Source organism: Eumetopias jubatus, unplaced genomic scaffold (genome assembly GCF_037043125.1).
Source record: "Eumetopias jubatus isolate StellerSeaLion01/CBP00866 unplaced genomic scaffold, mEumJub1_p1.0 scaffold_12, whole genome shotgun sequence".
Classification (NCBI taxonomy): Eukaryota; Metazoa; Chordata; class Mammalia; order Carnivora; family Otariidae; genus Eumetopias; species Eumetopias jubatus.
This window is the reverse complement of record NW_028274818.1, coordinates 4,138,963-4,152,806: the sequence shown is the minus strand read 5'-3', so window position 1 is coordinate 4,152,806 and position 13,844 is coordinate 4,138,963. Positions and strand designations below refer to the sequence as shown.

Sequence of the window (13,844 nt, the reverse complement as noted above, 5' to 3'; positions counted from 1 at the left end):
ATGGCTGCGTTGTCCTTACCATGCACAACCTTTCAACCCTCTCCTACTCACCCCTGCTGCGGACTCTCTCCTTTACTCCCCTGCACTTGTTACTTCTTTCCACTCCATGAAAACCTCTCCCAAGGCAAGCCCATCTCTCTCTAATGGGCAAGTGTTTCAGATTGTATCACCATCAATCTCATAGAGTCTCACAATATAAATGCCAATACGATTTACCTGGTACTAGGGCTTTAACCAGATCATCAAGGGATTTTTTTAATCACTTTCTGAAAATGTTTCTCTGACATGATCATGGAAACAGGTATCTATTTTCCCCTATGGCCAACCTGGAACTTAAGTGAAAAAGATTCAGAATTGAAACCTAATGAATTTTATACGTGTTTCTGATGTCTGCTATCCATTTCCTTATGCTGTCTAGGATGCAGGAGCTTGAGTTGTCTGTGAAGGAATTACTTCAGCTAGGACTTAAACCTGTGTAAATTGGTACAGGGAAACCCCGTATCTGAAAGGAGTGTTGGAGAACATTTTTAAAATGTTAACCTTGTCCCGGAGCAGCTGCCCCCGGTTCATCCTTCCTTCTGTCCTGATGTCCTTCCGCCCACACTGCCCATTGCCTCCCAGCAGTCCCTTCTCCTGTGTTGAAGTCCCACAGCGTCTGTGTCCACGTGTGAGGTGCAGGCTTGCCTGCGCTCTGGGGAAATGTGTCCCTTTCTCCAGTGGCTGAACCTTAGTGCTTTTGTTCTCTTCTCACTCACCCACTGCTTAGTAGGCTCCAGAATTTTAGCTGTAGGGACTGTGGGCACTGCTTTGCTCTCCTGCTCTAGAGAATCTTATAGGGTCCTCACTGAAGTGGGCCCATCTTGTCAGGAAAGCTTCCTACGAGTGGCCCGGAGCAGAGCATCCTTGACCTCCTTGTTCCTCAGGGTGTACACCACAGGGTTCAGCAGGGGGGTGATGATGGTGTAGGTCACCGAGATCAGCTGATCCTGATCCCTGCTATTTTCAGACTTGGGCTTGAGGTAGGCAACGGAGGCACAGCCATAGTGGACAATGACCACCGTGAGGTGGGAGGCGCAGGTGGCGAAGGCCTTCTTCCGGCCCTCGGCTGAGGCAATCTTAAGGATGGTGGAGATGATGAGGACGTAGGAGATGAAGACCAGCCCCAAGGGAACCAGGATCACCAGCACACTGATGATCACAGTCAGGATCTCATTGACTGTGGTATCGATGCAAGACAGCTTCATCACAGGTCGGATGTCACAGAAGAAGTGGGCCACATTTGTGGCACAGAAGGGCAACCTGAACACAGCCAGCACCTGTGTCATGGCTACGATTAGGCCAATGCTGCAGGGCCCCCCCACCAGCTGGACGCACACCCTCTTGTTCATGAGCACTGTGTACCTCAAGGGGTTGCAGATGGCCACATAGCGGTCGAACCCCATGGCTGTGAGCAGGAAGCAGTTGTTGATGGCCAAGGTGATGAAGAAGAACATCTGGGTGGCACAGCCAGCCAAGGAGATGGACCGACTCAGGCCCAGGAGGTTACAGAGCATCTTGGGTATGATGACAAGCGTGTACACGGTCTCTGAAGCAGACAGCATGCTCAGGAAGAAGTACATGGGCGTGTGGAGGTGACGGTCAACATTAATGATCGTCACAATGATGACGTTGCCAGCCAGCGTTAGGGCGTACAGCGCAAGGAATACGACAAACAGGGTGAGCCGGTGCTCACAGAAGCTGGAGAAACCCTGAAAAGTGAACTCCCTCACCCAAGTGTGATTCTCTCTCTCCATTAAATCATAGGCCGTATCTAAGAGAGAAAAAAAATCCTGTAAGGAACCTGGACGGGTGGTTTCTGTCAACTCGGCCGGGGGAGTTCTTGTGGTTAGTCTGCCTTGGGTCTCTGCTTCTCTATATTCACATTCACGTTTGTGCCTTTTGGGAATAGAGAGTAGAGAAATGTTTTCTCACTAAGAGAAAGAATGTGGCTTTTGGAGTCAAATGCTGTAGACTCCTATCGTCATGTGCTGACTTGTCTCGAGTCAGGAATTAGCATCTTGTCTTTATATGAATGTAGTGATGATGACCTTGTAGAGTTACTCATAGGAGCACGATACTTAAGCTTAAAATGTTTCTATTCAACAAGTTATTGAATACATTGAGGTTAGGTCCTGCTGGGCTCTAGGGTCTGCAGCCACTGGCTCATTCCTGAGCGGCTAGGGTTTGGGGGGAGCACCTGCCATGGGGCTCTACGCACCCCATTCGCATTCCAGTTCTCCAGCTCTGTCGGTCCTGTTCCTCTTAACCTCCATCCTATAGGCCTCTTCCTAGATGCCAGTCAGTTCTCGGAGCCACCCAGAACCGGGGGTGCCCTGTAGCATCTTCCTTTTCCTCCCTCATCTCCCTCTCCCCCCGCCCCTGGCGTCCGCATCCTTGCCCAGGTAGCTAGCACAGAACTGCTTGCCGGCTCTTTTGTACTGACAACACCTTCTGTGTATTTGTGATTACAAACCACATTCCTGTCCCGTTAGTGTCATTACCACCCCGCGGAGCAGGGAGAACCAGGATTACCGCTTGTCTTCGGATGCAGAAACTGTTTCAGGAATTGCCTGGGGAAAAATTGTCTTGAGCCCAAGTCTTCTGACCCTGTGCCCTTGTCCCTCCGCCTGCCCAAAACTGCACTGTAGAACTGCCCCCACCGGGGCTAGATTATATGGTCTTTGAGAACAGGGACCCCAGAGTTTCCACTGCAGAGTAGGGCACAAGCGTACCTGGGAGAGTCCTTACCGGTCAGCACTCCACCAAATGAACCGCCCGCTAGGAAGCAGAGGGCTGGGCACCACAGTGAGGTTTCCTTCAAAGAGGAGGAAGAGCGAGTGTTTTTAAACCCTGTGTCCTTTTCCCTGCTCTCTGGGCTTGTGGGAGCAGCCAACAGCTACAGAACCGGGCTGAGTTTTAACATTGAAACTATAACCCTAGGAGAAAGCACGACACTATTAGCATCTCATTGGAAGATACACCATAGTCTGGCTCTTCTAACAGACTTTACCGGATTACCAGCCAACATATAATTATGGAACAGGTTAGCTACAAAAAAAATAAATAAGTAAATAAATTCAACAATAGAAACGATGGCATTGCCTAAAAAGTACCTTTTGCTAGAAGTAAAGCAAATCACCCACATTGCCGAATGTTTACTAGTGGGTAAACAGCAAAGGTAAGCTTTTTGAGTGCTTTTAAAATTAATCTGCTTTTCACAAACACACCACTTTTAAGAAAGAGAATCTACAAAAAGGTATAAGGGAGTGGCATAGTTACATTTCTGCTCTTTAGAGCATGTTATGAAAGAAAACGCTGTGGTGTTGCCAAAAAAAAAACCCAAAAAACAAAAACCAACCACTTGTGTGTAGTTTCAGGGACCATTTCTTGACGAGGAAGGTGGTTTGGCGTTGAGGTGTGCACCACGGGAGATAACTCATGGTCAGTCTGCTCCATGAAGCTTTGTCAGCAGTGTCTCTGGATTATGACTTGTTCATAGAACGTGAACCAGGAATCCTAGCTGATAAGTGGCAGAGCCCCATTCTTTGTTGGTCAAGATACTCTTTAATCCTGGGAAGTCATGATTCCTTAGGGTTAGCAGGGCATCTCTGAAAGTGGCAAACCCAGGGGGAAAACAAAAATTCCTAGATGCCCGGACCCTTTTCAGTTTAACCCTTTAACCATAAAACCCATATATATGTGTTATTCCTCCTATGGCCCTTTGTAAATCATTGAGGTCTTTTTTTTGAAATCTCACTTACTTTTCTTCCTGCAAATCTGTGGCTCAACAGAGAAATGGAAGTAGAGGTCAGAGATGTGGCCCATTGGTGACAAGTTTTCACAAATCATGGTCACGAAGAAAAGGTCCCTGAATGCGGTCCTTCCACCTGCCCTAGCCAGTCCAGGGACGGAGCTGGAAGGAGAGTCACAGTGGACACCCTGAATACTAGATATTCCCTCCAGCTGGAGGAGGAGCTTTTAACACCCAAGAAAGCCTCTCTGAGGACCATCTCTTGAGGTTTCTGAGTGCCCTTCCCTGACCACCCTTGAGAGTCACCCTGGGGCTGGAAGGAAGCCGACAGCCTGTGCCAGGGGACCTCGTTATGTGTGGGGTGCATTTCCCACGTTGCCTGGGCCTGTGCTTTGGGAATCTTTCAGTGCTTTCACTGCAAGTAGAAACAGCAGTGGCTTATTTGTCAGGTTTTCATTTTTAAATAAATATTCTATTTTTATGCAGTTGTGCCTTGGAAAACCATGGTTACAAAGCCCAAGTGAGCTCTCGCTAAGAGCCCCTGCTTGGATTCCAGGAAACTGTGCAGTTTTCCCTGTAGTCGAGAACCCTGCTCAGTATTAGAAGCTGGCTTCTTCCCCCCCCTTGGACTGAAACAGTCAAATCTGGCTCTAGTTTTTGTCTTGTGGGATTCAGAAGTGGGAGAGCAAAGCTCAGTAGACCTCTCTAGAAGGCCAGGAGACCCCCTGTGAGTGTGCAAACAAACCTGAGCTGGGATCTCCTCCTCAGGGGCCATCAGGCTGGGCTTCCGGAGGCCGTCGCCATGCTGGCTTCCCTGCCCCAACCCCACACGCTTCTTTTCCTGAGAGTATCTTAGTCTCACTGTTTTTTCTTTTGTATTGTTCAAAGATGAACTGAGACATATTAAAAATGTTAAGTTTGAGCAGAAATCAAGTCTCTGAGAAACAAACTGAGGGTTCTAGAGGGGAGGGGCTGGGGGGATGGGTTAGCCTGGTGATGGGTATTAAAGAGGGCACACGTTCTGCGTGGAACACTGGGGGTTACACACAAAGAATGAATCATAGAACACTGCATCAAAAACTAATGACGTATGGTGATTAACATAACATAAAAAAATAAATCAAGTCCAGTAGCACCAAATGGGCAGTGGTTAGGAGTGCTCTTGCAGCAGGAACTAGGGGAGACTTTTCGAGAGAAAAGGTGGAAACAAGGTGAGGGAGGATCAATAGCCTAAAGCCTCCTTGGCTCTTTGTGATTGGTTGTCCTTAGTATTTTGATTTTGTAATCCTGAGGCGTTTATGGGCTTAGATTTGGGTTCCTTTGTGTAGGTGGGGGTGAGAGCCACCCAGCCTGTGGCTTCTGGGTTTAATTAATCTAACGTATGTACCCTTATCAGTCTCCTCTCCTGACGGCTCCCTTCCGAGGTAATTTTTCTACAGTCCGCAGAAATGAAATGCCTATATTCATGTCTTGATAAACCTGAAAAACATCCTGTTCCTTTTTTTTTTTTTTTTCCTGTTCCCACTTCTCTACTGAATCTGTGGTCACTTTTAAATTTAGAAAATTATAATATGAAGACTTTACAGCAAATATAAACATGGTGATTAGTGTTTGCCCTTCTCCCCTATCCATTTCAGAGACCTAAGAGGAAAGACTAGCCAAACTAGAGTTTCGTAGGAGACTCATATTTTTCATTCAACGGTCGTTGCTACAGTTAGCATCTCAACCTCTCCCCTTGCTGGCTTTTCCCTCTGCTCTAGTGAGAACGGTCAAATTGTCACCCTGGTTGTCACTGGAGACACGAATCCGAGAAGCAGCATAGAGAGCTTCCCTCCCCCAAGTGGGAGGTGGATGTAAAGCCTCTTGCGCCAGAGATCAGCAGGACACCTCTGTCTACACACCATCAGGGCAGGGAGAACTTCCTGCTGTTACAGTCTGAGTGCTCTGGTCCAAATTAGGCCACGTTAGAGCAGGGTGACCTAGTGAACTAATTTCCCAGTAGAGAAGGTGTCCTTTTATGTTTCAAGGGATGAAAAAGGAAATCCAGCCAAATCCCGAGTTTCTGAGTAACCCAAAAAGGAAGGAGGACCGTGGTTAGGGGTCTGCTGAGCAGCTCACCGCAGCAGGTTTCCCAGGGTACGGCCGAGTAAGCTCCAGGAAGGCTGAGTCCTGGGAACGCGCAAGGTGCCTTTACTGCAGCCTGGCTTTGGGCAAGTGCCCTTGGCCACTTCTGCGGGGGCTTGTGCAGAAACTCAGACGTTCTAGTCAGCAGCATCACTGAGTACCAGGGCCTGAGGGGGGTAGGGCATCTAGCGGCTAGGATCCGTCTCCCGGGTGGCTGGTCTCCTGTACTTGCGGCCAGGCTGGGGCTTGCTCACGTGCCGGTCTGGCGATCCCAGGCTGTCACCTGAAAGGCCTCCACGTGGCCCCTGCAGGTGGCCTGGGCTTCCGCCAAGCCTGGTGCTCTGGATTCCAAGAGCAAGTGCCCCCAAAGCTGTGTGACCCGTTGTGACCTCACCTCAGACTCACCACACGGTATTGGTCCGGACCAAGGCTTGCCTGGTCTCAAGGGCAGGGGTGCAAACTTTACCTCCTCGTGGGACATACCATGCTGTCAGGAGGGCATATGGAAGGGGCGCTGCTGCGTCCATTTTTAAGAAACCCAGCCTGCCCCGGCAAGTTAGCAGATGACCCGTACCTCCGGCCCTCAGTGGAGGTGAGTTGTTGAGAGAAAATAAAAATCAGACTAATTTCAGATTTCCCTGCTTAGGTATCTACATAAACCTGATCATTCTGTTTGAAATGCTTCAGTTCTAGGGATTCTTGGAATACGACGGGGAAACGTGAACCCCTCCCCAAAAGGGAGATTTTCTATCTCCGCCTAATCTAACATTAGCAGCTTGGGATGACATCGGGGTTAGAAAGTATAAGATACATTGAGATGTTCGGTGATGACCACAAAAAGGCAGACAAAGTTCTAAGGTGTTTCACAATTAACGACGCTCTGGCTTGGCACACAAGATTCTGCAGCCTCCAGTTGCGATGTGCCTGTAGTATGGGTTTTTGTGACCACATGGAGACTTGGCACGTTATGATCTTTATTTAAAGATATTTATCATTTTTAACACACTTTATGCTTAACACTGTGTCCAAAATGATGTAAGTTGTGAAGCATAACAAAATAAACATCTGGGAGCTCCTCACTCCGCTCTAGCTGGGCTCACACATTTCTCAGCCCCCCCTCCAACACCCAGCAGTGACTACTTTCTAATTTTGTGTTGATTTTTGTCTTATTTCATACCTTTATGACATACGTGTATTTAAGCAGTATGTTGTTTATTTCTGAGCTTTATAAAAAGGATATACTGTATATCATTTTCTGGGATTTGCTTTTGAAAAACTTCAGTGCTACATTTCCAAGATCCAGAGGGAGCTGCGGTTTCGGACTCTGCCTGCTTTAGCATATTCCACCGTGTGAACATATGCCACAGCGTTCCCTATCCCTTCTGGTGAGGGCTACGGTGGTGGTTTCTGGATTTGTATTCTTCTAAATTGTAGTGTTTCAGATATTTCAACACATGCTTCCTTGAGCAAACGTGGAAAAGTTCCTCTGAGATTTATCTTTTAGGCGAATGACTAGCTCAAGGGATATAAAAATGTTCGATTTTACAAGATCGCACAAAATTGAGTTTTGAAATGGTTGTGCCAATTTACACTGTGACAGGCAAATAGTCCAGGGAATTCCAGCTCGTCTAGGTCCTTGCACACACTTAGCAGACTTCCTAATTTCTGTCACGCTTTGGGTGTGAAATGGTGGTTTTAACTTAGTTTCCTGAGTCCTAAAGAGGTGAACATCTTTTCAAAGTTTATTGGCCGTGACTTTTCATCTTCCACAGAACACTTGTTCATGTCACTGCCCCCTTTTCTACTGGGTTGTGTTTTCCTTGTTCAGTTGTAACAGGTTTTTAATACTCTGGGCACCACCTTCTTGTCCTTAATATGTTACAGGAATATTCGCTACCATTTGGTGGCTTATTTTTTTAGCTTTCTTCACGGTGCTTTTTATTGAACAGAATTATCGTAATGTAGGCAAATGTATCATTCTTGTCTTTCATAGTTAGCTCTCTCTGCATCTTCCTGGAGGTTTTACCTTCACATTGCAATAATCTTATTTTCTTCTAAGCATATTAACATACTGTCCGTACTTAAATCCGTTGACTTTTGTATAGGTGGTAAGATAAATATCTAAATGCATTTTTTGTTTTTTACATGGATAACCAATTATCCCGGCACTTCTGTTTGAAGAACCTCCTTTCTCCACTGGCCTACAATTCTGTCTGTCATATCTCACAATTGTACACACACATGGGTTAGTTTAGGGACTCTCTCTCCTCCATTGGTCTATTTGACTCCCTGTGCCAAGATTACACTGTCTTAACAATGATAACTTGATAATAAATCTTTGTTATCAGAGAGATCAACTCCTCATTATTAAGGAGTTAGACCCTTGCTTTTCCATACAAATTTTAGGTCAGGCTTGGAACTGCATTAAATTCAAACATCATTAGAGGGATGAATTGATTGTGTAGGCTATCTCCCCATATATTTAAAGGTCTTTAATCTTTTGTGGGAAGTCCTCAAGATCACCATCAAGCTAGATGATTCTCTTATAAGGACCCCCCCTGATGCAGAAGAACTGTTGTAGTCATGGTTATGGTTTATTACAGTGGCAAGGTGCTGATTAGAATCAATGAAGGGGAAGGAGCAGTGGCGAAAAGTCCAGGAGAAACTCAACATCGGCTCGCGAGTGTCCTTTCCCAGTAGAGTCACGGGGACATGTGTGAATTTCCCAGCACCAGTGCATGACAGTAAGTGCAAAGTGGTGTCACCCAGGGAATCTCACCTGAGCCTTGGTGTCGGGGGCTTTTTAGGAGTCAGTCACATGGTCCTACAACACCACATTACTGACCTCAGGTACTCAGGCTCCAGCCCTCTGGAGCAAAAACAGTTTCACCATAAATCACATTGTTAATATAAATTATCTGATCAGACAGGTATCATTTGGCTCAAGGCCTCGACATACAAAATGTTTATCCAACAGAATAATTCAGGGGCTCGGAACTCCTCTTCCAGGAGCTGGACAAGGGCCAATCTGAAAGATGAGCCTTTCCTCGGAGTATGCAGGTTTGAGCAGCGCAAGCTCTCCTGAGCTAACCCTTTTCTGCATAGACGTCTTTAAAGAAAATAATTATGTCATGTTTCTTAAAACACTTTTTAAAGACACAATTTCAGACTTAGAGAAAACTTGTAAGAATAGTACAGAAATTGCTTTACAAACATCTTTTATCCAGATACCCAATTATTTATATTTTGTTCCACTTGCTTCATCAGGTTTTCCTTCCTCCCTCCTCCTCTGCTTCTCTAATTTTCTTCCAAATCACTCGAGAGTAAGTTGAAGTCATTGTCTCACTATACCTTAAATATTTTAGTGTGTATTCCCTAAGAGGGATATTCTCTTATATAACCACAGCACAGTTGTTGAGAATCAGCGTGTATACATAGAGAGATCCATATGTAGCTTAGTTAGTATCAAACTTGGTAAACCCACAACTCATTGTAAGTTACCCCGGTTGTATCAATAATGTCCTTTATAGCTAAGCTTCTTTACAGCCCAGGGTCTCATCCGAGATACCCATTGCTTTTTGTCATTCTGTTTCTTGAGTGAATTTTCATCTGAAATGGCACTGTGGTTTTCTTTGTGTTTCTCAACCTTGATACTTTTGAAAATGACAGGCCAAGTGTGTTTGTAAAATGTCTCTTAGCTTGGGTTGACCTGAGGAGTGCTAGAAATTCTAGTTTTTCCCTCACATTCATCTCCAATTCTTTTTCAATTCCTTCTCTTCTGTCTTTATCCTTTGGTTTAATCTCCTTCATGATTAAATTCAGATTGAGTTTTTAACAAGAATGTCACAAAAGTGATGCTGTATCATTCTCAATGCATCCTACTGGGAGTTGCATGATGTCAGTTTGTCCCAATAATTAGTGATGTGACCTATTGAAGCGGGAGAGCGAGGTTCTTGTCTCACAGAGTCAAAGAATGAATCTCGCAGACAAAGGAGAGTGAGAAAAGCAATGGAGTTTTATTAAACAAGGATACAGGAAAGGCCCTTGGGAGTGAGAGGGTCCCAACAGCCAACGTGAGCCTCCACTGATGGTCTTTTATTTAGAACTGACCAGGGAGCTTGTGGCCTTATGATTCTTGTGATGTCTTGGTTTGAGTAAGGACTGGTGATAACATCCTTAATGGCTTACTACTTCTTTGGGGTCTGGTCATTTTTGTTGGTCACAAAGTGACTGCCATAAAAAGACCCCACGTCTGATGCCCAGGGCAGGGTGGTCTGGTTTGTTCCCTTCTCTCTGGTTTCCTTACACCTCAGTATTTCTGGGATTTCTGTGAGCCTGATCCCGTAGCCCCCTACCTATCTCTCCCTACCTAGCCCCACCTTCCCCTACTCAATGAGACCCTTTGGATGTGTATCAGTGAGACAGGTACTTGAGGGTGATTGCCAACATGTTTCTTGGTGGGGAGGGTGGGGGTAGAAAAAAGTTTACAAAGGAATTTTTTAAAGTAGCTTTACAGGGTCCTGGGGGGAGGGGGTCAGGCTAAGATTGCCTTTTGCCCTTAGCAAAGTGTCAACATTGAGGCACTTGAGTCCCTAGAGGAATGTCACTCTGCCGGTTTCAAGGACTTGTCAATGGGTTGTAAGTAGTAAGGAAATTTAATAATTTTTTCTTCTGCCTTTGTTTCCCATATCATTATCTTCTCTTATTCAAGGTGCTTTCCACTAGACTTCTCCACTGTAAAGTTAGTATTTTCTCTCTCTTTAGGGTGATCTACTAAGATTAATCCTCTGTTCCTCCTCAAACTCTGATCCTGGAGTTTCAGGCTCCACCGATGAGTTGCTAACTCCATCTTTCCTGCTATAGATTGGCATTCTACATAAGGAAGATATCTATTCAGATACAACCAGATTTAGGTAGTATGGGTACTACTAGATAATGGTAGATACTGTAACATTATCTTGATGTCCAGATCATCACAGAATAGGTCAGTGGGAACAGCTTATTTTGGCTGCTCTGTTCTTTTGACCTGTCTCCGTTATTCATTAATAACTCTTTTATACACCAGCCCAATAAGATGTTCCAGCTCGTCTTGTACTTCCCTGGCTCTGGCCCTGGAATCAGCCACTCTGGAGGGAGCTCTGGTACCCTTTGGTGGAGGATTATACTTAGAAACCAAGATCTGGGTCCTAGGTATACTTACTGCCATTGCTGTGTGATTACTTTTAGACTCTTGCAGTGAAAAAGCTAGAAAGTGGTATGTCTCTTGGTGTCTGTGTATTAACATCTACATCTTAAAATCCATGATTTCATAATGGTATCTGCAATTCAAACTATCTCACGGATACTCTGGTGTTGCCCCTCTCCATATTTATAAGTCCTGTCTACAGCGCTAAAAACCTGGTTCATATTTGCACATTTGCTCGTCTAATATACATAGAAAGTTGTTTCTAAATTGCTAACCTCTGCTACGTCAAAAACCAAACCTACTAAATAGAATTTAGAAATGTTCTAGGCATATACCTAAGCATGTGTATTTGTAATACAAAGGGACTGTATTCTGTGTACTGTTATAAACTTTTTCGTATAACAATACATTTGACATGTCTTGACAAATCAGTATGTGAAGATTTATGCGTTCATTTGAACAACTGAGTATTGTAGAATAAGAATACGACATAATCTATTTAATGTGTATCAGTGGATAGTTAAGCTGTGTGCAGTTTTTGACATTTTTTAGGAGTATTCTAGAGAATCACTCTTCGTATAGAATTGTGCACTCCTGGGAGCATATCTATAAGGATCCATTCCTGAAAGTAAAATTCCTGGTCCGTGATCTGTACATTTAAGAACTTAACAACTATTGCTAGACTGCAACCAGAATAGGATGTACATATACATTTGGTGCAGCTGAGAATGCTTCCTTACCCACACTTCATCAACCATGGGCTTTGACCAATTTTTTGTTTGGCAAGCTGGTAGGTAAAAATGGTGTATTATTTTTTCCTTTGAATTTTTGTTTCTTTAATTATGAATGGGGCTGAGTATCTTTTCATATGCTTATTAGTCATTTGTACTTCCTTTGCTGTGAATGTCTATTTACATATCTTGCTCATTTTTTGTATTGTCATTTTCTTATAATGAGTTCTATAACGGGGAAATATGCCTTCTATCATACATGTTGCAGTTAGCTTTCTTCCATTTATCACTTTTACTGAGTTTATGGGTTTGAAATTTTATTAGTATTATATTTATGTGCGCATCAGTGCCTTCCTAACTACAAGATTATTTTTTTAAAGTACCCATCTTTTCATTTGTACCTTTTTAAAAAAATTTTTATTGTTATGTTAATCACCATATATTACATCATTTGTTTTGGTGTAGTGTTCCATGATTCATTGTTTGTTCATAACACCCAGTGCTCCATGCAGAATGTGCCCTCTTTAATACCCATCACCAGGCTAACACATCCCCCTACCCTCCTCCCCTCTAGAAACCTCAGTTTGTTTTTCAGAGTCCATCATCTCTCCTGGTTCGTCTCCCCCTCTGACTTACTCCCCTTCATTCTTCCTCTCCTGCTATCTTCTTCTTTTTCTTTTTTCTTAAAATATGTTGCGTTATTTGTTTCAAATCTGTGATTCAACAGTCTTACACAATTCACAGCGCTCACCATAGCACATACCCTCCCCAATGTCTATCACCCAGCCACCCCATCCCTCCCACCCCCGACCACTCCAGCAACCCTCAGTTTGTTTCCTGAGATTAAGAATTCCTCATATCAGTGAGGTCATATGATACATGTCTTTCTCTGATTGACTTATTTCACTCAGCATAACACCCTCCAGTTCCATCCATGTCGCTACAAATGGCAAGATCTCATTCCTTTTGATGGCTGCATAATATTCCATTGTGTATATATACCACCTCTTCTTGATCCATTCATCTGTCGATGGACATCTTGGCTCTTTCCACAGTTTGGCTATTGTGGACATTGCTGCTATAAACATTGGGGTGCACGTACCCCTTCGGGTCCCTACATTTGTATCTTTGGGGTAAATACCCAGTAGTGCAATTGCTGGATCGAATGGAAGCTCTAATTTCAACTGTTTGAGGAACCTCCATACTGTTTTCCAGAGGGGTTGCACCAGCTTGCATTCCCACCAACAGTGTAGGAGGGTTTCCCTTTCTCCACATCCCCGCCAACATCTGTCGTTCCCTGACTTGTTAATTTTAGCCATTCTGATGGGTGTGAGGTGGTATCTCATGGAGGTTTTGATTTGGATTTCCTGATGCCGAGCGATGTGGAGCACTTTTTCATGTGCCTGTTGGCCATTTGGATGTCTTCTTTGGAAAAATGTCTGTTCATGTCTTCTGCCCATTTCTTGATTGGATTATTTGTTCTTTGGGTGTTGAGTTTGATAAGTTCTTTATAGATTTTTGGATACTAGCCCTTTATCTGATATGTCATTTGCAAATATTTTCTCCCATTCTGTCGGTTGTCTTTTGGTTTTGTGGACTGTTTCTTTTGCTGTGCAAAAGCTTTTTATCTTGATGAAATCCCAATAGTTCATTTTTGCCCTGGCTTCCCGTGCCTTTGGTAATGTTTCTAGGAAGAAGTTGCTGCGGCTGAGGTCGAAGAGGTTGCTACCTGTGTTCTCCTTTAGGATTTTGATGGACTCCTGTCTCACGTTTAGGTCTTTCAACCATTTGGAGTCTATTTTTGTGTGTGGTGTAAGGAAATGGTCCAGTTTCATTCTTCTGCATGTGGCTGTCCAATTTTCCCAACACCATTTGTTGAAGAGACTGTCTTTTTTCCATTGGACATTCTTTCCTGCTTTGTCAAAGATAAGTTGACCATAGAGTTGAGGGTCCATTTCTGGGCTCTCGATTCTGTTCCATTGATCTATCTGTCTGTTTTTGTGCCAGTACCCTA

The 13,844-nt window shown here is 44.3% G+C and overlaps 1 protein-coding gene across 1 annotated transcript; it reads right to left on the bottom strand.

Moving 5' to 3' along the window:
- Window positions 1–863: 863 nt before the first annotated feature.
- LOC114199191 (olfactory receptor 10J1-like) lies at window positions 864–1,793 on the bottom strand. The gene has a single exon (XM_028090990.2). The coding sequence runs from the start codon at window positions 1,791–1,793 to the stop codon at window positions 864–866; it is 930 nt and encodes a 309-aa protein (XP_027946791.2).
- Between the last annotated feature and the right edge of the window lie 12,051 nt (window positions 1,794–13,844).